Below are 23,513 nucleotides of genomic sequence, written 5' to 3'. Positions count from 1 at the left end.
GGAGACTAGGTGCTCCTCTCTCAGTGAAGGTCAAACTAGTCACAGAGGCAGCAAAGTGCAGGCGAACTGAGCCCTCCCCTGTGTTAGCTTCCTGGGTGGCTGGAACAAAGTACCACAAACTGGGAAGTTTAAAACAACAGAAATGTATTGTCTCGAAGTTCTGGAGGCCGAAAGTCCAAGGTCAAGGTGCTGGCAGGGCCACTCTCTCCGGGGGAAGCCCTTCCTGGCCTCTTCCTAGGTTCTGGCGTTTGCCAGACATCAGGCGCTCCTGACCTGTAGACGCATCACTGCAGCCTTCTGGCTTCACGTGGCATCCGCCTCCGTGGGCCTGTTCACGTGCTCTTCCCTCTGTGCACGTCTGTGTCCACGTTTCCCCTTTTCAGAAGGACACCAGTCATATTGGATTGAGCCCACCCTAATGACCTCATTTTAACTTATCTCTGTGAAGACCGTATTTCCAAAGAAGGTCACAGTCTGAGTTACTGAGGGTTAGTACTTCGTATCTTTTGGGGAGTCACAATTCGATACATGTCAACTATGAGCCAACTGAATCTAATCGATACGTGTGGAACACTCCCCTCACCGACAGCAGAAGACACGTTCTTTTCTCTTTTTATTTAATTTATTTATTTATTTTTGGCTGCGTTGGGTCTTCGTTGCTGCGCGTGGGCTTTCTCTAGTCGCAGCGAGCGGGGGCTACTCTTCGTTGCGGTGCACAGGCTTCTCATTGCGATGGCTTCTCTTGTTGCGGAGCACGGGCTCCAGGCGCGTGGGCTTCAGGAGTTGTGGCACGCGGGTTCAGGAGTTGTGGCTCATGGGCTTAGCTGCTCCTCATGTGGGATCTTCCCGGACCAGGGCTCGAACCCGTGTCCCCTGCACCGGCAGGCGGATTCTTAACCACCGCGCCTCCAGGGAAGCCCTGACATGTTCTTTTCAAGTGCGCATGAAACAGCCACCAACGTGGACCACAGCCTGCACCACAGAACGAGCCTCAGACACAGGAAGACGAGGGGGCACAAGTCAGCTGTGAGCAGACAGCACACATGATGCTGTCCCTCTACTTGAAGGTTTGTTTTTTTTTTGCTGCACTGCATCCATGCGGGATCTTAGTTCCCCAACCAGGGATCGGACTCGTCATGCCCCCTTCAGTGGAAGCGCAGAGTCTTAACCATTGGACCGCCAGGGAAGTCCCTACTCGATGTTTCTAAATGATTGTTTTGTGCGTTGAAAAAATAAGATGGAACTAAAATTCTAGATAACATGGAAGACAAGGGAGTAGGAGGTCAAATAAAGGCATAAATTAAAACTCACATCCCAGTGGGAATGCCAGATGGTGCGGCCACCTCGGAAGGGAACTTGACAGCTCCTCCGATAGTTCAACACACGCCCCACAGCTCCCCTCGGAGGCACCTTCCAGGAGAGAGGGGAACACACGTCCATGCTAAGACTCGTACACAGTGCTCACAGCAGCCAAAGGCGGCCCCACCCACGCGTCCATTACTGCGTGTCCGTCCACACCGGGACGGCCATTCAGCTTGAGACTTCAGAACCTTGAACACCTCATGCTCCAAGCAGCAGACGTCAAGGGCCAGGTTGTGTGACTGCTGATACGAGTGTCCAGCACAGGCAAATTGGTGGAGACGTGAGTCAGGGGTTGCCAGGGGCAGGGGGCGGGGGACGCGAACGTCCTAAACCAGGTTACAAGGCAGCAGCCCGCCCCCGGGTTCCTCCTCTGGAGCTCAGTTTCCCCCTGGAACCCTGGTTCCCTGGCAGAAGTGACTCCACAGCAGCTCACACTCCTCAAGGGCAGGGCCGGCGCCTGCAGTCCTGACCGCAGACGTCCACTCCTCGCTCCATCGCAGGGCGGGCACCTGTCCCGAGCTCCTCTGGTAAGTCCCCCAGATGGAGACCCTTCCCGCTGCAGTCTCTGAGTCCACGCCCTTCCAGCGCTACCTTCTCCGGACCCTGGGCACCTCGGGGCAGCCACTCCCGTGCCCACGTCCCACCTTCCCAACGAACGGGCTCAAGTCTTCCTTCTGCTGTCACCTTCTTCCCGCTCCTTGTCCTTGTGGCTGAAGAGTACCTTTCTACGCCTCTCATTTTACTGTTCTGTTTCATTTTAAGGGTAAGGAAACAAACTCATTAATCTACTTGGTTTAACCTGAAGTGACCTGATGGAAACACACACACAAACACCATATATAAACAAACTTCAGACGTAAAAACCCAGTATGTTAAAAGCAAACAGTATGTTTAAAACTATCAGAAGAGGACTTCCCTGGTGGCGCAGGGGTTAAGAATCCGCCTGCCAATGCAGGGCACACGGGTTCGAGCCCTGGTCCGGGAAGATCCCATGTGCCGCAGAGCAACTAAGCCTGTGCACCGTAACTACTGAGCCTGCGCTCTAGAGCCTGCGAGCCACAACTACTGAGCCTGTGAGCCACAGCTACTAAAGCCCACGCGCCTAGAGCCCGTGCTCCGCAACAAGAGAAGCCACCACGATGAGAAACCCACGCACCGCAAAGAAGAGTAGCCCCCGCTCCCTGCAACTAGGGAAAGCCGGTGTGCAGCAATGAAGACCCAACGCAGCCATAAACAAATAAATAAATTTATTTATTTTACAAAACCCCAACCATCAGAAGAAAACAGTATTTGTCAGGCCGGTGGGGGCAGGGGGCTGGGACTTCTCGACTAAGGGGCCAGCGGCACTGTCCATGACCCGCGTGTGTACAAGCGCTCCATTTCTGTGCACACCTGCACACGCAGCCCGCACGTGCTCCACGGCCAGTTTCCGGGAATACTGGGAGCTCTCTCCGACCAGGAGGAAAACAGGACCAACACCCCAGCAGGCAGGCGGGCGGCAGGCAGGGACCCTGGAGGAGCAACGAGCCTGCACGCACGAGCAGCAAGGGCTGGACGGGATGGGACAGGCAGCAGCGGGGATGTTCTGTCCAGGTTAGGAGGGCAGAGCAGGGAGGCATGTGCCCGAGGGAACGTGGAGGAGGGACACCGTCTGTGTCTGCGCCTGGCCCGCCGTGCCATGCTCAGCACACCAGGCATTCCCCTGGGGGAGGGGAAGAGGGATCTGCAGAGGACTGGGTACACGAGCCTTGCTTGTGGGTGACCACAGAGACAGAAACTCAAACAGAAAAGGATCCAGATCCATGAGGGCAGAGCCTTGGCCAGTGAAGGAGGTGGTGAGAGGAAAAGGAAGCAGGACTTCAACTTTTCCGCAATGTTTCTCTTTAATTAAAATACAGAATTCAAAACGTGTACACGTGTTAATTCTGGACACACGGAGCTTATTACTCTGTGCCTTTCAATTCTTTAACTTCTCAAAACAGAGAAGCGACAACGTTGTCACGGGTCCTCCGTAAGGACTCCACTCGAGCACCCAGTCCCGGTCACTAGTGCACCTGGGTGTGGCCAGCTCCCGGCCAGGACGCCGTGCCCATCCTGCAGCCCCGGGCTGAAGCCCTGACCGGGTCCAGCCGAGGTGCAAGCCTGTGCTCAGGCTGCCCGGGCTCTGCCGCTGTCGAGGAAACACCTGGAGGCCGGGCAAGTCCTGGTCCTGGGGAGATGCCACCTGTCAGGTCCCAAATGCAGACAAAGCCGTTGGCCACCCTTCCAGGCCCGTGGGCCCTGCACGGAGGGGCGGGGCAGGCCCAGAATCGGGGGCACGCACGTGGCACTGCTCTCCAGGGCAGACCCTGGGGAGCCTGAGGGACGAGGAGCTGCCCAGCTAGTAACATCCCAGAAAAGAGAATGGCTGGCTTCACTGAGGCCCGCACCAGCCAGCCTGCAGTGTCAGGGAGCCCACGGAACCACTCAAGGAGCTGGCGACACACGGGGCGTGCAGGCCAGCAGGCCAGGAGGCCCTGGCCAGAGTCACTGATGGCCAGGACGAGAGCCAGATGGACACCACTCACCGCAGATTCAAGGGTTTAACAGCAACTCCTCCACACCCAACAGGGAAGCCAACGTGTCCTGCGGAGGCTGGGCAGGGGGGTGCTGGACGTGCGCCCTGCGCGCGCCATGGGGCAGGGGACATGGGATGCCCTCCCCGCCTGCCGGCCTGGTCAGACTGGCCCAGCAGGGCTCTCCCTGGAGTGGCAGCCGGGCCCGAGACCGTCCCTCCTCTCCAGCAGCTCCTCACTGTGGCCCCGGCCGCCCCGCTGCAGGCTGAGGGCTCCACACCTGCACAGCCCACCTGCTGGGGACACACGGGCCTACAGCCCACCCCGATGGCCTTGGGCTGAACCCCTTCCCGGGAGGCGGCCCCTGCCTCTGGGACGTGAGCTCGCAGGTGCCCGCCCAGCACGGTGGCCCTGCTCCCGTGGGCAGCAGCTAGAGCCCTGTCAGGTCCACTATGGCCTTGATGAAGATGGCGTCATCACGCACGTAGGAATTCTTGGCCTCCATCTTGGAGACGGGGCAGAAAAGCGGGCAGCCGCTCGCGATGTTCATGTCGCTGACCGGCCTCTGGAACGAGGATGAGGTCACGTCGGGCCTGAAGGCGTCAATCACATGCTCCCGGTTGTTCTGATCCAGCAACATCAGGGTCACCTGGGAGGAGAGCGCCCAGGGGACAGCACGTGAGTCACAGCCTGCCCAGCCGGCGGGAGCCCGGTCTGCAGTCGCGTGCCAGGAGCACGGCCGCCACGGGTCTGCCCGGTCTGTCCGTCTGTGCCCGTCCCGGCGTCTTCTGTCCACTGACACCAGGATCCGAGGCTGAAGCCCAGGACCCCGCGCCACGTCCATTTGTGCTTTTTTCTGACAACACTTGTCTAAGGGACGTTTTCTCACCAAAGAGCTCACGCAGCTGTCCCCGCCCCCAGGAACAGCACCCCTCAGGGAGAAGCACGAGCCAGCCCCGTGCTCAGTGACGCCACCTCCTCCACGAGGGCCACGGGGCTGCCCAGCGTCGTCATGGCGTCTGTCCTGACTAGTGCCTGGGTCTCCGATTCCTCCCCCACGTGGGCTCTGGCTTCCCAAGGGTTGGGCCATGCCCTCAGATCAAGGCCCCCTGGCGGCCCCCCTTCCTTGGGACAAACTCTGAGGCAGCACCACCACTAACTGCTGGTCCCGAGTGGCTGACCAGCGGCATGGCCTAGGAGACAATGGACACTGCCCGAGCACTGAGGCGTGGTGACGCCGACACCTGTCACCCACGGGCTCCCGCGTGCCCGCACAGCCGGGGCAGGGCCTTGCGCACCTTCTGGTTGAAGGGCCAGTGCAGGAGGGCGTCGTGGGGGCCCTTCATCAGAACGAAGAAGAGGGACAGGTGCGTCCCGCGCCCAGTGCCATCTCCGTTCAGGTAGGCGCGCAGACACATCTTGTAGCCGTACCTGCTGGTGTAGAAGGCTGTGGGGAGGTGCTGGTGAGCGCCCAGGGCTCAGCCCATGCGGCCACCTCCCCCGGAAACACACACGCGCCACTCAGGGTGGAGGGCACAAGGAGGGAACGTTCTCCTCCAGGCACGCAGTTAGCTGCTCGTGCAAACAGACTTCTCTTGAAAATGGAAGTAGTAATCAGACACAGCACTTTTAAGAAACCCTAAATGCGACCCCGCACTGGCCCTGCTACCAACCGGGAAGGAACCTCAGGGGCTGGACTGAGACTTGAGCACCAGGCAGGGGCTCTGGGCAGAGGGGCTGCGGTTGGACTGAGCCCGACCTGGACAAGTCTCATGTCCAACGGGGAGCAGAGGGGGCGACCACGGACACGGTGGGCCTGCCGTTTAAGGAACGAGATGTGACCCTGACGTGAGGCTGGTGACTGTGGGCTGAGGAGCTGGCTCCACCGGGGGGGCCCTGCTGCTCCCGGCCGCAGCAGGGGGCAGACCCCAGCCCAGACATGCGGGGGCCCAGGGTGGCAGCAGCTCAGGGGGAGGGCAAGTTCCGGAAGAACACCTGGGGAGAAGATGGCGGGCGTGCGGCCAGCCACGGCTTCCTGGCGCTTCCTGGCGAAGTCCGGGATCTTCCAGATGAACACCCCGTCGAAGGTGGACGCCTCCATCTCGTGGACCTTCTGCTCCAGGTCGGCCATGGCCAGGTCCTTCAGGCCGATGCTCCTCTCCAGCTGCTGCACCTGGGGGCACGGGGCCCGTCAGGACGCGCCCCTGGGGCGCCGGGCCAGAGGGGCCTGGGGCTCACCCGCCTCCACAGAGACCAGCTTCCCTCTGGGGGGAACATGCTATGAAACGACCCCCGTGCCCAGTGCCTCAGCCTTGCTGGGTCAGCTGCTCTCGGATGGGCTCCATGCCCACGAGACCCCCGACCCCAGGAGGAAACGTGCTCGCTCGTGGGAGCCACGTGAAGCTCCAGGCACGCTCCCCACGGCCGCCTCTGCCCCCAGTCAGAGGAGAGACTCCACCAGCGGCCTCGCTGAGCCCCGCGTCGGGCCCTGCGGGAAGGGGCTCGGAGAAGAGCTCCGTTCAGGCCCAGCGCGGAGAGCCAAGTGCCCGCTGGAAATGCAGGCGCTGTCCTCAAACTCCTGGCTCTGCAGCCCCCTGAGCCCCTGGCACCCGCCCGACGAGGCCTGGGCACCGCGGGCGAGCGGGCACAAACCTTATTACTCAGGGCTTCGATCCTGTCTTGGTCCAGCCGGTGCTGCCGGCCGCAGGCCTCGGCAGTCACGGCCACCCGCTCCACCTCCCGGTTCAGCACGCAGACGATGTTCTCGAAGGTGGCCGTCTTCCGCTCCAGGGCCTCGCACCTCTGCAGCAGCTCCGCCGCCTGGGAGGGCGCTGCCCCCGGGCCTGGCGTGCTGGCCCCCCAGCCCTGCTCGCCCTGGCTGAGGAGGGGGGGCCCGGCCTCCAGGAGGGCGCCCAGAAGCAGGGCCAGGTGCTCCCGGAGCCGCTGCGCCTCGTGCTCCTGCAGCCTCTCGCCCTCCACCTGCCGAGGCACGACGCCCGCTTTCAGTCCCGGGGGCCCGCGGCCGCACACCTCGCTAGAGCACCGGAGCCCGGCGCGCGGCGGCGACACAAGGGTGACCTGCCCTCTCGCTCACCTGCCAGCACTGCGTCTGTCACTGTCTGAACTCAACCACGTCTGCGAAACACAGACCTCCCTACGTGACTCACTCGTGTTTCAGGTGATGGGAGGAACACCGCGGCTGGGCGGGGGGAGGGGGATAGAACCCATCTTAAATAGTCCCTACGGATCTGGCTTTGCAGCCACATCCCTTCCAAAGCTCCACAACGAGTTTGGAGGGTCAGACAGCCTCAAAAAGCCTAAAGTGGAAAGAAAGGGACGAACCTCCGCGTGAGGCCCAGCGCCCGGGAGCGCCCTGGGATGGCCGGGCACCTGAGGCTTCCGGAAGCTGGGCCGAGGCCAGCTGGGTCCTCAGGGTCAATAGGACACTCGTCCTCACTGGGACGTGAAGAGGCCGTGGCAGCGTGTGCCCTAGGCCCTTCCTCTGGCCTCTAACGTCCCCCACGCCAGGGATCCCCGGACCTGAGCGGGAAATGACCACACCGTGTTGCCCAGAAGCAGGATGTCAAACACAAACCCAGGGAACGGGAGGGGCACTGCCCTTGTTCACCCTCATTAGAAAAAACAAAGCAGGACACCGAGACCAAGTGTTGTGAAGTCACCAAGTGACAACACCGCCAGGACTGCTGCCACCGGAAATGCTGCTGGGGTGTCGCCGAGAGCAGAGGGCTGGTGGGGCACAGAATAGGTGGGAAAGGAGGGCAAGGGCACATAAGCAGGGAGCTGCCCAGGCCCGAGGGAGCCGCACAGAAGCTGGTAGGTGCGGCGGGCAGACAGGAGGTGGGTCAGGGCCCGGGGCAAGTCAGCGTGCTGGAGGACAGCCAGGCCGGTGACCGGGGTGTGGTGACGCAGGAGGGCCACGCAGGCCACAGAGGTGAGGCGGGGAGGCAGAGAGGCTCCAGGACCCGTCTGCAGGCAGAACGGAGGCTCTTCTGGGAGACTGGATGTGATGGGAGAGACAGGAGGCAGCTCCAGAACGACCACTGTGCTTTTGGCCAGAAGAGCCGGGTGGAGCAAGGTGTGCTTTTTGGGTGAGGTGAGAGGACGGGCAGAGGGGCCATCGCTAGACCTCAGGGGGCAGCGACACGCTGGGGGTTCCCAGCAGCTGGGCGGTCAAGGCTGGGCACCAGGGATCACCTGGGGGACGAGCGGACAGAGCCGGGACACCTGAGGGCCGGATTGGAGGTGGAGTGGAGACCGTGTCCGCACGGCGCGGTCACGTCCGCCGGCCTCTGCTTGGGAACCAGGAGCTCCCGGTGGTCCCGCCGCAGACCTGGACTCACCATCTCGGGGCAGCCGACAGCGTGGAACCTGCAGGGGACTCGGCATCTGCCACATGTCCTGACGTGGTCCTGAAACTGACGGGCCTGACATCAGACACCGGTCCCCCTCTGCTCCAGCCGCTCCCACACCGACTGGGTCAGCGTCCCATCAAAGGACCCTTGCACCCGCCCCACTGGCCTCTGCACGCTCGGGCCAGACAAAACCCCACAACCTGCTCCCAAAGCTGCAGTGCACACTCACGCACACACGCGAACACGCGCACGTGTGTGTTTGAGGCACGTGGGCCGTCTGGGATCGCCCGCAGAGCCCGTCCCGCGCGTGGGCCTCTGCGTCCCAGAGAGCAGCCCTGCCCACCTCCTCCCTCACAGGCCGGTCTGAGGCCCTGGGGCCTGGGGGCCGACAGCCTGGGTTCCAAACGGAGCCAGGAGTGAGACCAGCAGCCTGACCAGGGATCAGACCCCACTGCTGACCCGGCGTGGCGCTGGCCCATGGCCACACTCAGCAGAGCAGAACCCATGACCCAGAGCGTGGCCAGCTGACCCAGCAGTGTCTGGGCCGAGGGAGACACAGCCAGGCCGGCATTGCCAGGAGTGCGGGGAGGGGAAGGGGCAGCCACTGGCCTCCACCTGCCAGGGACCCAAAATGTGGGAAATCAGACTTACGCCTGCAGGAAACAGAGAATTTCCTCTGCACCTGGGAGCGGAGAACGATCCCAACTCTGGATCAAAATCCAGAGACAACGAGAAAAACCTTGCAAAGTGCCCCCAACACAGAAGCAAACCAAAAGCACCGTTAACTAAAAGGACAAACAACTGCAACTTACAGCCCTGATAAACAAAGAGCTCCAAAAACAGAGAAAACAGGACAAGTGCCCTGCCAAGAAACGCACGGAGTCACAACTGCTCCCCAGGAAAGAAACGCAGGTGAAGTTGAGGCAGAAAGCTCGCGGTCACGCTCACAGCTTGAGAAATGCCGCCTAAGCTAGCCTGGGTGCTGTTCTCACCCATCACGTGGGAGAGGCGTGCGCGACCGAGGACAGCTCGGGAGGGGTCCGCGCCCCACCAGCTTCCGGAAGCACCCTCTTCCCAGCTCTTGCCCTGGAGCACTGTAACCGTTGCACAAATCCACGAGGGCGCAACCTCAGAAGCTCAAAAGAAGAGACGAAGGGGCCTCATGGAACAAACTGCAGCTGCCTCCCCGGGGACCAGGCGCGGGCTTCCCACAGGCATGTGAGCGTACGCCCTCCCTCTCTCCCAGAGCATGGAGGCCGCCTGGCCGCCACCACCACCACCGACTCAGCTCCCAGCACAGCCAGGGTGGGCCTGGGGGCCTGCCTGTGGAACCAGCGCCACAGCAGGAGCACAGACAAGCCACCGCCCTGTCCTCAGGGACAGAGTCCTCAGGGACAGAGACCTCCCACAGCGAGAAGAGCCAGGTAAACAGTCCAACTGCCCAGATCCCCGCTCCCTGGGGCCAAGTGGCTCAGACGCAAGGCTGCGCAGCCGGAGGGGGGGGAGGGGGGTGGCGGGAAGAGGAGGAGCCTGCGACCCCACCCCTGGGAACCCCACCCCCAGAGCCGAGGTGTGGCCTGTCCTTTGAACACCACGCTGCTCAGGGGCACCAGGGGAGCGCTTACTTTCTCGCGTGTGATCTTCTTCTTGCCGCAGCCCTCGCAGGTCAAGGGGAACTTGGGGCAGACCTGGTGGTGCGCCTGGAAGAGACGGGGCAGCCGTCAGAGCTGGGGCCAGGCCAGCAACGCTCCTGAGCCCCGAGGTGGAGACGGCATGCGACACGGGGCTCTGCAGATTCAGGACCTGCCCTTGCCTGGCAGCCGCTGGGGCAACACCAGGAGAAGGAGCGCCCCAGCGCCCCAAGAGTACTGCCACCCGGGTGCCAGGCTGGCGGACTTCCTGGTGGTGGGGGACCCAAGCAGCCAGAGCACCTCCGAGACCCCTGACGAGATGCGCAGCGTGGGCGCCCCGAAGTCTCGGGCCCTGGGCTGCCTCTAGAGCTGAGCTTCCCGGGCATGAAAAACACCTCAAGGACCCGACCAGCCAAATGCAGACTAACGGCCGGCTTCTTCAACAAACAAACGGCAGAGAGAAAAAGACACCCACAGGGAAAGGCTGAAGGTGAAGAGACCTGCAGACACCAGGGGGGCGTCTGGGTCCCGACCCAGCAGATCCACGTGACCCACACGGACAGACTCCGGAAACGTGGGCACCGAGCTCACTCGTGACCTCAGGAAGCGGGAAGGTGGCCCGCCCTTCACAAACAAGCGACGACTTCCAGATAAAGCCCCACGGCGTTCGGGGCCTGTTCAGCGTGAACCCAGGGAGGCTGCTGCCGAGCGAGAGCGAGGGTGGCGTGGCCGCACGCTGCCGTCCCCCTGTGCAAGCTTGCCCCCGGCCCGGGGCCGCCAGGAGCCTCCGAGCCGCCGGGCGCGCGCTCACCTTCATGTCGGCCGAGCAGCAGGGCGCCCTGCAGTGCCGGCAGCTGAGGCTTCGCTCCGGGCACGCGTGCTCCAGGTGGTGTTCCTTCTCGCCCAGGCGCACCAGGCCTTTACACGCCGGGCACTCGGTCAGCACGAATGGGCAGTGTCCTTCGTGGCAGCTCTGGCAACGAAGGGAGCGAGGCGTCGGCGGAGCGCCCGTGGGGTTCTGGGCCACTGCCCCGCCGGCCGTGGACCGGTCTGGGTTCGTTCTTGGCGCTAGGCCATGGGGGCCACCGCGTTCACTCCACTACCCCTGCTCCAGCGCAGAGATCAGGACCCAGATCCAGCAGGCGGCACCCCGCCCTCGGGACACAGAGGGGACAATGAGAGGGGCTGCGGGAACAGGTTCTAAACGGACGGAGGGCAGAGAAGTGATGCCGTGGGGACCAGAGCGAGAAGCGGATGCAAACGCAGGCGCCCACCCGTCCCGACGCCCAGGCTGAGAGTCCCCGTTCCCGCCCTCCTGGAGCTGAGGACGTGCAGGGTGACGTGGCCAGGGAGGCAGGGGCCCAGCCTGGGCTTCCGAAGGGTCAGGCGGGGCCCAGGCGGAGCCCAGTAAAGCCAGCAGCGCGGGGAGGCCCCGACCCGGACAGGCGTGGCCCTGAGCAGCGCAGCACTTGGGGGGCTGCGGCAGCGGGCTGAGCGGAGGTGGCAGCGGCTGAAGAGGTGAGAAAGGGTGGGACCCGGAAACAGGGCTGCAAGCCTAGGGGACAGACAGAAGCTGTGCGCAGCTCTCAGGAAACGCCGGCCGGGAAGGGGCACAGAGGGCGGGCCGGTAAGCAGAGAACGGGAGATGACGGTTTGTTTGCTGTTTTTTAAAAACTGTGGTCAAGTACGCATCACACAAAATCGACCCCTGGTGCCTGGGCACCGAGCACATCCACGCCGTGGGGTCAGCACCTCCACCAAGATTCAGGCTGGGCGCCTGACAAGCTGGGGCAGCTCAGGGCCCCCGCAGAGCTCGCAGAGCTCCGCCGCAGTGACCTTGAGGAAGGAGGAGCCTCACGCGGGCTCTGTCTCCACGTGGCCCACAGTCCGAGGCCGAGCGAACAGGCCGGCTGAGTCTCCACCCCGTGCAGCAGGCTTGGCTGCCAGGGCCAAAGCTCACCACTCGGGGAGTGAGCAGTGCTGCCAGGTGAACCCCAGAGACATGGCACGTGTGGTGCTCTCCCAGCAGCCGGGGTGTGGAGACTTCAGATGTGGTGCCCGTGGCACTCCCGCCTCCTCACAGGACCCCGGGCTCCACGTCTCCGCAGGGACACACGTCAGATGGAACTCGGCCTTCTCAGCAAGACTCCCCCGTGACCCCCCTCAACCCGACGGGGCTCTGTGGACGCTGCCGCAGAGGCCCGGCCCCAGGACACAGACCGGCCGTGCGGGTGGGCAGGACGCCACTAGGTACAGGGAGCAGAGCAGAGGGGACACCTTCCCCGAGGGCTCCTGCTCCAGCGACAGCTCCTTAAAGGCTCCACGGCGGCCACGCCCGGGAGGAGCTTCCCTCGACCGCCAGGGCACCCCCAGCTTCCCCAGACAGGGCCCTGGCGTGGCCACACTGAGCACAGCCCGAACAACCACACCGAGCCACAGGGGAGCCCCGGAAACAACCAGGCTCGTGAAACAGAAACGACAGCACCCAGAGGGCACCTGGATCTGATCAGAGCCAAAGAACACGCTCAGGTGAGCCCCGGGGCCACTGCACAACTGGAGAGGGACGCCCGCGGCCAGCGCTGAGCACCCGGCCCCACACGGCTCGCCACTCAGCGGGTACCCCTGGGATTCAGAGCCCTGAAGCGCGCACCTGGCGCAGGAGCAGCAGCGTCCTCACAGGCTGGCACGGGCTCCGCGGGCTCCCACTGCCACCAGATGGCTCAGGGAAGCAACACTTCAACCAGAGTTCAAGCTAAATGCTCAGGCATTTCAACTTTGGATTCCCTGACACGTGAGCACATCCGCCTGCTCACCTTTCAGCTGCAAAATGTCCCCATCAGCTGGTCCTCCCTCAGGTCCGCGCGGACCCCTCCTCTGAAGCCCGAGGCCCCTTCTCCCTGCTGTTCCTTCCACGTAGCCCCTGCTTCTCGCTTCCAGAAAAGCAGTCCCCAGGGCTGCTATGTGTACAGCCACTTCTAACACCTTCTAACTGAACTGGAGTCTTAATTCCCTGAGATTTTAGAAAATACTAGACGTGGCTGCAAAGGAAAAGCTTATTCAAAGGCTGACCAGGATTTGCCCCACCTCGCCACACTCTCAGGAGCTCAGCCGCAGCCTCAGCATTTCCCAGCACCGCCCCAATTCTGAGCAACCCAAAGGGCAAACGTGTTGGCTCCGGGCTGGGAGCAGGGCCACCGCTGCAGCAAGGTGGCCACCCCACGCCCCGAGGTGGGGTCTCACCCCAGCTAGAGAGAGGTTTACCCGACGTCAAAGGCTGCACCGAGAGACCCAGAGCAGTGCCCGTCTCCCACGTGACCAACCCCAGGGACTTTCCTGAGTTCCCCGGGTGCAGCCAGGGACTTTCCAGCCCGCATGCCTGCAGGGCCGGTGCAGGGCCCACGGGCTGGCCGCGGTCCCAGGCCCTCGGCCAGGGGCCTGCGAAGCCACCACCCGCACCAGCGGCCTGGAGACTGCAGAAACCCCAGAGGACGCGGGAGCTGGGGTTATTCCGCCTGTCCCTGGGGGTCTTTGGTCCCCTCAAAAGGCGACACAGTACCCGCTGCACTCCCTGCTGGGGCTCCCCACCCGCCCAGGAGAGACCCTGCCCCGAGGCCGGCTCTCCGGACAGCACTGGGCAACAGCTCAGGCCCGTCTGCTGAGCAGGGCCTCGGTGGCAGCACCCCCTGCCTGTGCCCCTGCCCCACGGTGGCCCCTGGGCGTCGGAGGCCTCTGTCCACGGACTGCAGTCCTACTCCCCGGAAGGGCACAGAGAGGCCTCCGCTTCCAGGCCCAGGTGCCCGTCAGAGGAAAGCCCAGCTTCTGTCCACCCGGCCACTGGCTCCTCCCCAGAGACAGCCAAGCTGCCCCTCTGGCAAAATGCAACCGAGAGCCTGAAGCCCACGAAGTCGAGTCGGTCAAGACCAGCGGACGCCGCCACGCAGCGCCCGGGACGGGAGGCGGGAGGAGCCCCAGGAACCCAGGACCCAGTTCCAGAGCCCACAGGCTCTCCCGTGTCGTGACTCAGTCGCAGCCCGGCGCCCACCCCATGGCAGGGAGGCTGCTCCGTGGCCTGGGCAGCCCTGGGCGTAGGCGAGCCGGGTCCCCTGCAAACAGCCCCTCCAGCCTCGCCAGCCTCGCCGCATGGGACAGCAACAAGGCCTCCCCACCTTAAGGACCCCGCCCATTACTCTGCACCACTGCACACGACCTCCCGGCCCGGGCAGCCTCCACTCCACCTCCTGTCTCACAGGGCTGGTTCCCGCACGTTCTGTCCTCCTCTGCTGGGCTCATCTCCCTGAGACCCCAAAGCTGATTGAGAGTGGCCTCAGCGTGATGTCCCCAAGGTCCGTCCCCGCTGTAGCCTGGGGCGGGGCTCCCTTCCTCTCATGACTGGACACTATTCCGCGGCACGACCAGCCCACATCTTGTGTGTCCCGCCCTCTGCCAGGGACACTTGGCTGCCGGGAACAGTGCTACTGGGAACACTCATGCGCAGGCACCTTGGAAACGGAAGTTTTTAAGGGCGTTTGATCACCAGGAAGAGTGTCCGGAGGGGCTCACAGCCGCAGGTTCAGCTGCCGGAGGCCCAGCACACAGGGACCCCAACTTGCCAGCCTTGCACGGCAGAGACAGGCCTGCAAGATACGCACCCGGCCACTGCCCTTGTCCCTGGCCAGATGCCTTCCTGTGACCCCAGAACGGACGTGCGAGCTACTCCCGCGTCTTCCAGTGGCAGCGCTATCCAAGTGAGGAAAGACAACGAAGTCCCGTCGGCGAGAGAGCTGGTTTCCTGCCTGCGCGGCGCTCTCAGGGCCGGACCAGGGTCCCCGCACACACCCCTGCTCACCGCCACCGCACTGCGGCTGGAGGACCGCGTCCACGGACACACCAGGAAACAGCCCAGACAGGGTGAGCACCCCACCCTGGGCCACACGCCCGGCTCCCCCGGCTCCAGAGTCTAGGTGGGCACGTCCGGAGCAGCAGCTGCACCCCCTTCCGCGGGACTCAGGCGGGCTTGAAGCTGCTCTGCGGGAGGGGCTTCAGCCAGCGCAGGGCAGCCCCTACCTCGTACTCCTTCAGGGTCCCCTTCCAGGTGCAGCCCTCGCTGGAACAGACGGCTGGCAGGCTCTCTACCTCCCTGCGGGCAGCATTGTCCGGGAAAGCCTGGGGAGAGAGCGTACCTTGGGTAAGCCCCCTCCCAGACGCCCACCCGCCTGGCGCCCCACACCACGAGCCTTGCGGGGAGACTCGGGACCAGGGCGCCTCTCCCACGGCCGTTCCCAGGTTCCCTCTCCCCTCGACACCGTCAGCGTGGACGGCTCACTCACCGAGCTGCTCTCCAGGATAGAGACGCCTTCCTCGTAAATGCCCTCGTTCACGCAGGCGGCACAGTTCTGGGGCCCGGAGCTGGTGGGGAGAGGGGGAGGCCGCACCGTGAAACCCGCCATGGAGGGTGGGAGGCCCGCGGCCTCGCCAACACAGGCCCACGCCACGGCTCGGGCTCTGGAGCCTCTGTCGGCCACCGGCGTGGCCAGCAGACACGACGCACCGTGCGAGACACTCGGGGCCCAGCCCCAAACCCCGGCCCGTCTGAACGCGACCCGCGCAGACGGATGCCAGGACCAGGGGCTGCTGTCCTCCTGCTGACGGGCCGGAGGCCCCACCTCCCGACCCCGCAGGGACTCGGGCGCCCAGCGCAAAGGGAGCGGGAGCCTCCAGGCAATTTTAAACTGTCCGCTTCCCACCAGAGACAAGGAGAAGCAGGGAAAACAGACTCTAAGGAGATGCTTGACTTCATCCCACACCAAAGCAGCCCTGGGCCACGCGGGCATCAGCGTCCGCTCCTGGCAGCTCCCGGCGCCCCTACCTCAAGATGCTGCTCAGGCAGAAGGAACAGTAGCGGTGGCCACACTGAGCCTGGAAGGGCCTGCGCAGGACGTTCCTGCAGGCCGAGCACAGGTACTTGTCCTCTAGCTTGGTCCCCAGGAGGGTCTTGGAGAAGCCAGGCTGCAGCAGCTCCAGGGAGGCGGGAGGGGTCGCGCTGGCTGCAGCCATGAGCACCGCAGCCCCACCAAGGCCAAGCCCTAAGGGAGAGCACAGCGTGTCACGGCGGGTCCAGGGATGTGCAAGGCCTGGACCATTAGGCCTCTGAGAGGCAGGACGTCAGCGCTCCGGGGAGCCCAGCGCAGGCGGGGCTAAGGCTGAGACAGCGGGCACCCGCACGCCCGCCGCAGCCCTGGGCCCAGCGGGCTGTCCTTGTGGCCGCCCGGCCCGGGCCTCTGCTCCCAGGCCAGCTGGCCGGGCTCGCATCTGACCGTGATCGCGGACCCCAATCCTCACGCCCTGCCGTCTCCCCAAGGCTCCAGGTGCGAATGTGTCCTTAGAACATTGGACAGCTTGGCAGGCGACGGCCCCGGGCAGGCCCAGGAGACAGCCGTACCAACCCTCAGCCCCAGGACAGGGGTGCGGCCTGCGTGCAGCTGCTGCTCTGCTTCCGTCCCCACAGCCAGGGTCCCTCTCGCTTCAGAGCTGCCCTTTGCCGTCCACCAGGCCTTGGTAAGGCCGCCACGCAAGGTACCCAGGATGGGCGAGCGGGCGGAGGGCCCCCCACAGCGCTCAGAGGCCTGCTCTTCGTCCGCTACCCTGGCAGGCCACCCCAGCCCTTCGTGCAAATCCCCGAAGAGCCATCCCTGCCCCCGCACGCCCCCAGCACACACGCCCACGTCTGCTCTGGGGTCTGGGCATGGTCAAGTCAGGACACTATGAAACTCTGCCCCTTTCTGGGGCGCGGAGGCGGGGGGGTCTGCTTGGGCAGCGACCGTGCACAGGAGGCCACGTGCACTGTCCTAAGCTGGCCTGACACCGAGGGGACAGCACAGACGGTGTCGTCCCCTAGCTGCTGGGCAAAGCCACTCTCAATCAGCTGTGGGGTCTGTAACACAGGAGGCCTTACTCGGAGGGCCCTCCGCAGCTCCCAGGACGTTTCACAACTGACATTCTTGCCTCCAGCCACCAACAGAAGGGACGCTGTGCCCGGGCACCTCGGGAGGGCACACCTCTGCCTCTCTCGCGCTCTCTTCACACTGGCAGGCCTGGCCCCTGGAGGGGCCATCTGTCAATTCGACAGCTGGGGGATCTCATTCCTTCAAGCCCTCACAACACAGACGTGCAAGCATGAGAGGTGCCTTGGTCGACGATGTGAACAAAAAGTCCCAAGAGCTCACGGGCGCGCCCCCAGTGTGGGCCAGGGCAGCTCCAGGTCAGGCTGTGGCGGCCACACGCGTGTGTGCGTCCGGAACACAGGCCCGTGAAGGTGCACTCCCTCCCGCGTGGGAGGCATCACGTTCCTAGCTTCCCTCTTTCTCTGGTCATGCTAACTAAATTGATTTCGTAACCTTGATGGTTTAAAATATCATGGCTCCAAACTACATGAGAAAGAGGAGTTTTTATTTTTGAATATAACATGAAAAAAAAAAAGCCACCTTCTTTCAGTCGAAACTCTGTATTTGTTATAAGGTGTTAAATAAAATGAAATGTGGGAATTCCCTGGCGGTCCACTCGTCAGGGCTTCACACCTTCATTGCCGAGGGCGCGGGTTCAATCCCTGGTTGGGGAAACTAAGATCCCACGAGCCGAGCCGCGCACGGCCATAAATAAATAAATAGACAAACAAAATAAACAAGATGAAACGCAAAGGCCTCTGTGGCTGCAGCCATGTTTTACACAGGCAGGGCCAGAAAGCAAAATAAAAAATGGAGCTCGTGCAAGGCGTAAGGATGAGGGTGACGCTTTTCTCGCTGCCAACCTCAAACACAGTCTCCAGCGGACCTGTCAGGAGAGACTTTCTTCTTTTGCGATGACTTTCCGCCCGAATGTGGCCGGCCTGGGGGAAACACTTTCTGGCCGACTGACCACACCTTCTGTGGCAGATTGAGCCCATTTTATTAATCCATGGACCTTTACTCCTGTTGGACATAAAAGAACCACAAACGGTCTCTTTCTTGAGCAATAAAGAAGGAAAAGGCCCCAACACACAGTAGGCCTCGTCTTCCCCGCTCAGCGGTCACAGCTACCTGGCGCAGCAGGAGGGTGGGCGGCCACGCGGTCAGAGGGCACCCCCGCCACGCCCTAGGAGGTCTCAGTGCTTAAGGCCTTAAATGTCTTATTCAAGTCACAGTTATACACTTGAACCCTCAAGAACCGTAATGGAAAACATCATACTCTAAAGCGCCGTGCCCAAACTCAGCACTGAAAGCCACCCGACCTGCCCGAACATCAGAAGAAACCTCCGCGTCTCTGGCCCTTTCGGACCCTCCTGGCGCCACACACTCCACCCACCTGCAGTCACACAGGACTGGGGGCTGGGCGACCGGCAGCCTTTGTACTTAGGGGTCAGATGTTACAAGCCTCCAATATGGAACCAAACCCCCCTACTGGTCCTTCCAAGCTTCCAGTTTATCTTCCAAATCCTGACTCTCAGGTGTGGTGGTAAACACAAGAACTACATCCATTCACACGACTCACCAGGGAGTGTGAGCGAGCACTCCCACACGCCTGGCCCCGGCCTCACACTTACTTCACTCCCCAAACATGCTCCAGACGGGAATGCACTAACTTTATACAACAAACTTGCATTTTGTTGGAACGGCATTTCTACTAGACACAAAACATCATTTACAGGATAATTTCAGTTACGTGAAGCTCGAGGATAGGCGAAACTAACCTATGACAATAGAAGTTAGAACAGCAGTTACCCTTGGGGTTGGGAACTGGGATACAACAGACGTTGGGTCTTCGTCCTGGTTCTTGGCGCAAAGCACCCAGAACCCCTGGGGCTTCCTGAGCCATGGGGACAGAGGAGCATCTCCACGGTGGGGGGTGGGGGCGGCGACACTGGCCATTGACTTAATCACCAGTGATTCAATCAATCCTGCCTTCAGAACCGAGCCCCGGTGAAACCCCTAAACGACCGGGTTTGGAGAGCTTCTGGGTTGAACACGTGGAGGTGCTGGGAAGGGGGGGCTGGAGAGGGCATGGAGGCTCCACGTCCCTCCCTGTACCTGGCCCTGTGTGTCTCTCCCAGCGGGCTGTTACGCATGTTTCTCTGAGCCCTTCTAGCAAATTACTGACCCCAAGGATGGGGTCATGGGGACCCTCAATTTACAGTCGGTCAGTCAGAAGTATGGGAGGCCCCGCCTCCCCACTGGCATCTGAAGTGGGGTGGGGGCAGCCTTGTGCAACCAAACCCTTAACACAAGGGGTCTGTGCTAACTCCAGTCGGCCAGTGTCAGAACTGAATTAAACTGCAGGATGCCCAGTCGGCATCTATCAAGAAAAGTAGGGCTTCCCTGGTGGCGCGGTGGTTGAGAGTCCGCCTGCCGATGCAGGGGACGCGGGTTCGTGCCCCGGTCCAGGATGATCCCACATGCCACGGAGCGGCTGGGCCCGTGAGCCATGGCCGCTGAGCCTGCGCGTCCGGATCCTGTGCTCCGCAGTGGGAGAGGCCACAGCAGTGAGAGGCCCGCGTACCGCAAAGAAAAAAAAACAAAAGCCAGGCAGAACTGCTTGGTGTGGGGAAACCCACACATCTGGAGTCAGAAATCCCGTGAGACGCGAAACAGAGAAGCTTTCCATGTGGGAGGGTCAGTGCTGCCTGAGGGATGTGAGGGCTTCCGGAAGGCAAGGCACGACTGTATATGTGGACACAGGCGCATCTGCCTGTACATTTAGGACTTGTGCATTTTGCTGTATGCATGCCTCATTTTAAAAAGAAAGAGATGGAGTTTCTATTCCCGAGAGTCGAAAGAAAGATGGTGAAATCCCTAATTATGGTACACCCATGCACGTTTACCCAGAATAACCCTGCTTCATAATATTAACAATGGCAGAATAACCTCAAAAACCGGTTTTAACACAAAAGAAGCCCCCCAGGTGGGGCTGCGTCTCCCTCCTGCCTCCCCACCCCCAGGAGAGTGGGGGGGCATCTGGCACCCCACCGCTGTTCTGCCGTTTCCTGTGCCCCCTTCCCAAGCCCAGGTCCCGCCTGGGTACACAGCAGGAGGACCCCGGGAAAGAGCCGTCCCTGTGACTGAGCCGGAGGCCGCTGGGCAGCTGGGCTCCACCGTCCTCAGTCCGGTGTGTGGGGGTCAGGGACGAATTCTCAGAAGGCTACGTCGCTGCCCAAACCAACATCACATTAGGTGTCGGAGCACCTGGTTGCCGGGGGCCACCTGTCGCCAGCAGACACACGGGTCCAACCCAGGAGCTTCCCTCTGGGATGCCCCAACGCAAGGACCAAACTCCCCCAAATCCACGCTCCACTGACAGCTGCCCCTGCTGCACGCCACGCTGGGCCCCCAGGTCCGAGACTCCTGAAGCAACTCCCGGGGACCTGCGACCGCACACAGCGCGTGTCCTCATCCACGTGAACGTTACGCTGACACTACCTTCATCTTCGTTCAAGCTCAACGTGATGCCAAGCGGTCTGGTACCAAGTTAACGCCCAACAACCGTTTACACTAAAGCACACAGCAAACGCTGCGCCGTCCCTCCCGCCGCGCCCACTCACAGCTACTCGTGCCGCCAGCACACCCAGATGCTCATGAAAACCTGGGGCCGCTGATCAATGACGCAGCGCTTCGGCCCCTTTGAGGCCTCAGCCCCACCTCACGCCCACCTCAAGCGGGCCAGGAAATCCACTGGCTCTACCCGCTACAAACATCCAGGACCTGACCACACTGCTACCACTGGGCCCGGCCACCGTCCACTGTGACCTGACTCACCGCAGGAGCCTCCCGAGGCCCTTGAGTACGAGCTGGGGACTTGGGCTCCTCCCTCAGACCCCAGGCTTCCAGGGCCTCTGCTGCTCGGCTTCCTGAACAACCCTCGCCTCCCCGCACCGTTCCTCGGCCCGGGCAGCATCGCGGGCCTGGAGGCAGGGAAGAGGGACCCGGGCCCATGGGAGGTGCAGGGGTGCCCTCCGTGCTCCCAAGGCTCCCGCCGGTCACTGGCTCCTACACCCGTGTCTGACCCTTCCTCCGTGCTGCACCACTGGCCCAGCCGGGCACCACCCCACCACAAAGCAGGGCACCCCTATCCTGGAGCCCGCACTGTAGTCACCTCCACTACTCACCTCCTACCCCCACCGCTGCTGTGTCCTCGCCTCCCTAAATCACAGCCAGTCCCCAAGAACACCTGCCCCAAACGCCATCTCCACCGCCTGCTGGCCCTGCAGGGAACACGGTGGCCACTCTGTTCCTGCTCAGAGCCAGGGGACAGCTTCCGCGGAGCCTGCCCCCCTCACTCCCCGAGGCTCAGCTGCCCAGGCCTTTGGGGGTGATCCTCACCCACCTCCGTGAAGGAGCAGGCCCAGGACACAGGGAGGACAGGGCAACAAGCCCAGGTGTGGACACAGGAACAGACGGAAGGGGTGCACCCCATTCTTGGCATGATCTGTGGAACCTGTGGGTCATTTTTTCTGGGTTTTCTTCTCTGGACCTTCCTCCCCTTGCCCGTGTGTGTGCTGCCGTGTGGTGGAAACCCACCTGCCGGACCGTGCCCAGTCCACGCTGGTGTGCTGACCGGGTGGGCGGGCAGGCAGGCGGGCAGGCGTCTCTCACTGCCAGAGGGGGGCCTACACCTGGCTCAGAACTAAGTCAGAAGGCCTTTTCTTCCCAGAGAAAACATTTTCTCCAGCACCAAGTGATGGCTGTAAATTCCGTGCTCTAGTCCACAGTTTACGACCACTGTTGAAACAACCCATTTCTTCAGGTCCCCAGAGGAATGACATGCGTGTTTGTCTCCCCAGAGGGCGCGAGCCTGTGATGTACATACGGGACCTGCACTCTGTCGCTCGCATGGATGTTTCCAGGCTCCTGCTGTGCATCACGCGTGGAGCTGGGGAGACTGGGCAGCACCGTTACCGATGCGGCCAACAGGCGAGGGCCACAGGGCACAACGCAACCGCAGGTGGCACAGGTCTGGGACGCAGGGGGGACACCGGAAGGGCCCATGGCGCGGCCTGGGTGTGTCAGGAGGTGCGCTCAGGGCTGTCCCAGGCCAAAGGACCAGAGAGCACAGAGGCCCAAATCACAGCTCCGGCCTTTGGGAGCTGCAGCCTCACGGGGGCTGGGCTGTGTCCCCAGGTGTGGGGCTGAGGTGCGGGACCGGCCAGGCTGGGGCCTGGAATCAGAGAGAGCGGCTGCTCGAATGTGTGAAGATGCTACTGCTGAAAGCACTGAAAGCTTCTACTCCTCAGAAAAGCTTTCAAAAAACCACTGCTTAGGATTTTGTTTGTTTGAAATTCAACGCTGAGTTCTGCGGTATGTAAATTACACTGCAATAAAGCTGTTAAAAATAACTCAAACAACAGTTCTGGGCTCTTGGGACCCCCACCTAGAGCCAGTAACTGAGTGGCTAAACGCTGTCGTCCTCCCGGGGACATGTGGTCCCTGAGTCACGCACGGCCCGGCGTCAGGCCTGGCACGCCCCCTGCTCTGCTAGATTCAAGGCCGGGCGGAGCGGCTGCTGTCACAGGCGCAGCTGTCCCCAGCTCTCCCCCGTCCCCACCGTCCAGTCCACGAGGAGCCCGCTCTGCCTCCAAGGAGCGTCTGGCCCCGCACACACAGCAGTTTTCTGAGTCCCCACGCCAGGCTCCGTCCGCCCCGGCAGCTCCCTGGACCCCTGCATCCTCCCCATCCACCTCGGGGCTCGGTGTCACCGTCGGACAAGGCCCAAGCTCGGGGGGTCGAAGACACGGGGAGAGGGCCCCGGGCAGCAAGCGACAAGCGGCGATCCCCGAGGTCCAGGCCGCCCGCGGAGCCCGTCCGGACCCCGAGCGGGGCAGGAAGCCCCTCGGGGGCAAGAAGGGGTGGGGCACCGCAGCCGAGGCTCGGGGGCGGCCCGGGGGGCGTGGACCCCGCGCGGGCCCGGGCCGGCCGCCGTGGACGCCCCGCCGTTCGCGAACTTTCCTGTGAGGGGCCCGCTCCGACTTTCAGTTTCCGGCTCCGAGAAATCCCCTCAGGCCCGCGCGCCGCGGCGGCCGTGCCTCCCGCCGGGCCTCCTGGCACCGCGCGCCCCCCCGCCCCCGCCCTAGACCCCGAACCCCAACCCCAATCCCCGCGGCGCGACTCACCAACCGCCGCCGCGCGCCCGGAACTGCCTGCCCGCCTGCCGCCGCCGCCGCCGCCGCCCCGCCCACGAGCCCGCCTGATGGACTGATGTGGAGACCTACCAGGAGAGAGCAGGAAGCCACACAGGGCCCCGATTGACCAGCTTTCTCCCCCGCCCCCTGCTTCGGGCCCTCCCTCCTGACGGACTGACACAAAAGCCTACCAAGTGCCGCAGAGAACCACAGCGGGCGCCGATTGGCCAGCTTTCTCCCCCGCCCCTCCCACCTCGGGCCCTCACTACTGACTGACTGACACAACAGCCTACCAGAAGCGCGCAGGGAGCCGCAGCGGGCGCCGATTGGGCGGAGCTGACGCGGCTAGGGTACTTAAGTCGCCCGCGGACGCTCTCTAGACAGAGTCCGTCTTCGGTGGCGCGGCTCCGTGGCTGGAGGGCGTGGTCCCGCTGTTCCCGCAGAGGGTTAG

General features: G+C 62.9%; 1 protein-coding gene across 1 annotated transcript; it reads right to left on the bottom strand.

Moving 5' to 3' along the window:
- Positions 1–2,592: 2,592 nt before the first annotated feature.
- On the bottom strand, positions 2,593–23,137 carry TRAF2 (TNF receptor associated factor 2). The gene is made up of 11 exons (XM_033859121.2): positions 23,054–23,137; positions 15,788–16,004; positions 15,249–15,327; positions 14,986–15,084; positions 10,733–10,894; positions 9,916–9,990; positions 8,279–8,353; positions 6,570–6,896; positions 5,913–6,090; positions 5,216–5,364; positions 2,593–4,566 (listed from the first exon to the last, which is right to left on the bottom strand). The coding sequence occupies exons 2-11, from the start codon at positions 15,973–15,975 to the stop codon at positions 4,348–4,350; spliced, it is 1,551 nt and encodes a 516-aa protein (XP_033715012.1). The 5' UTR covers positions 15,976–16,004; positions 23,054–23,137; the 3' UTR covers positions 2,593–4,347.
- Between the last annotated feature and the right edge of the window lie 376 nt (positions 23,138–23,513).

This window comes from Tursiops truncatus, chromosome 6 (assembly GCF_011762595.2).
Source record: "Tursiops truncatus isolate mTurTru1 chromosome 6, mTurTru1.mat.Y, whole genome shotgun sequence".
Classification (NCBI taxonomy): Eukaryota; Metazoa; Chordata; class Mammalia; order Artiodactyla; family Delphinidae; genus Tursiops; species Tursiops truncatus.
This window is presented reverse-complemented; position numbering and strand designations above follow the sequence as displayed.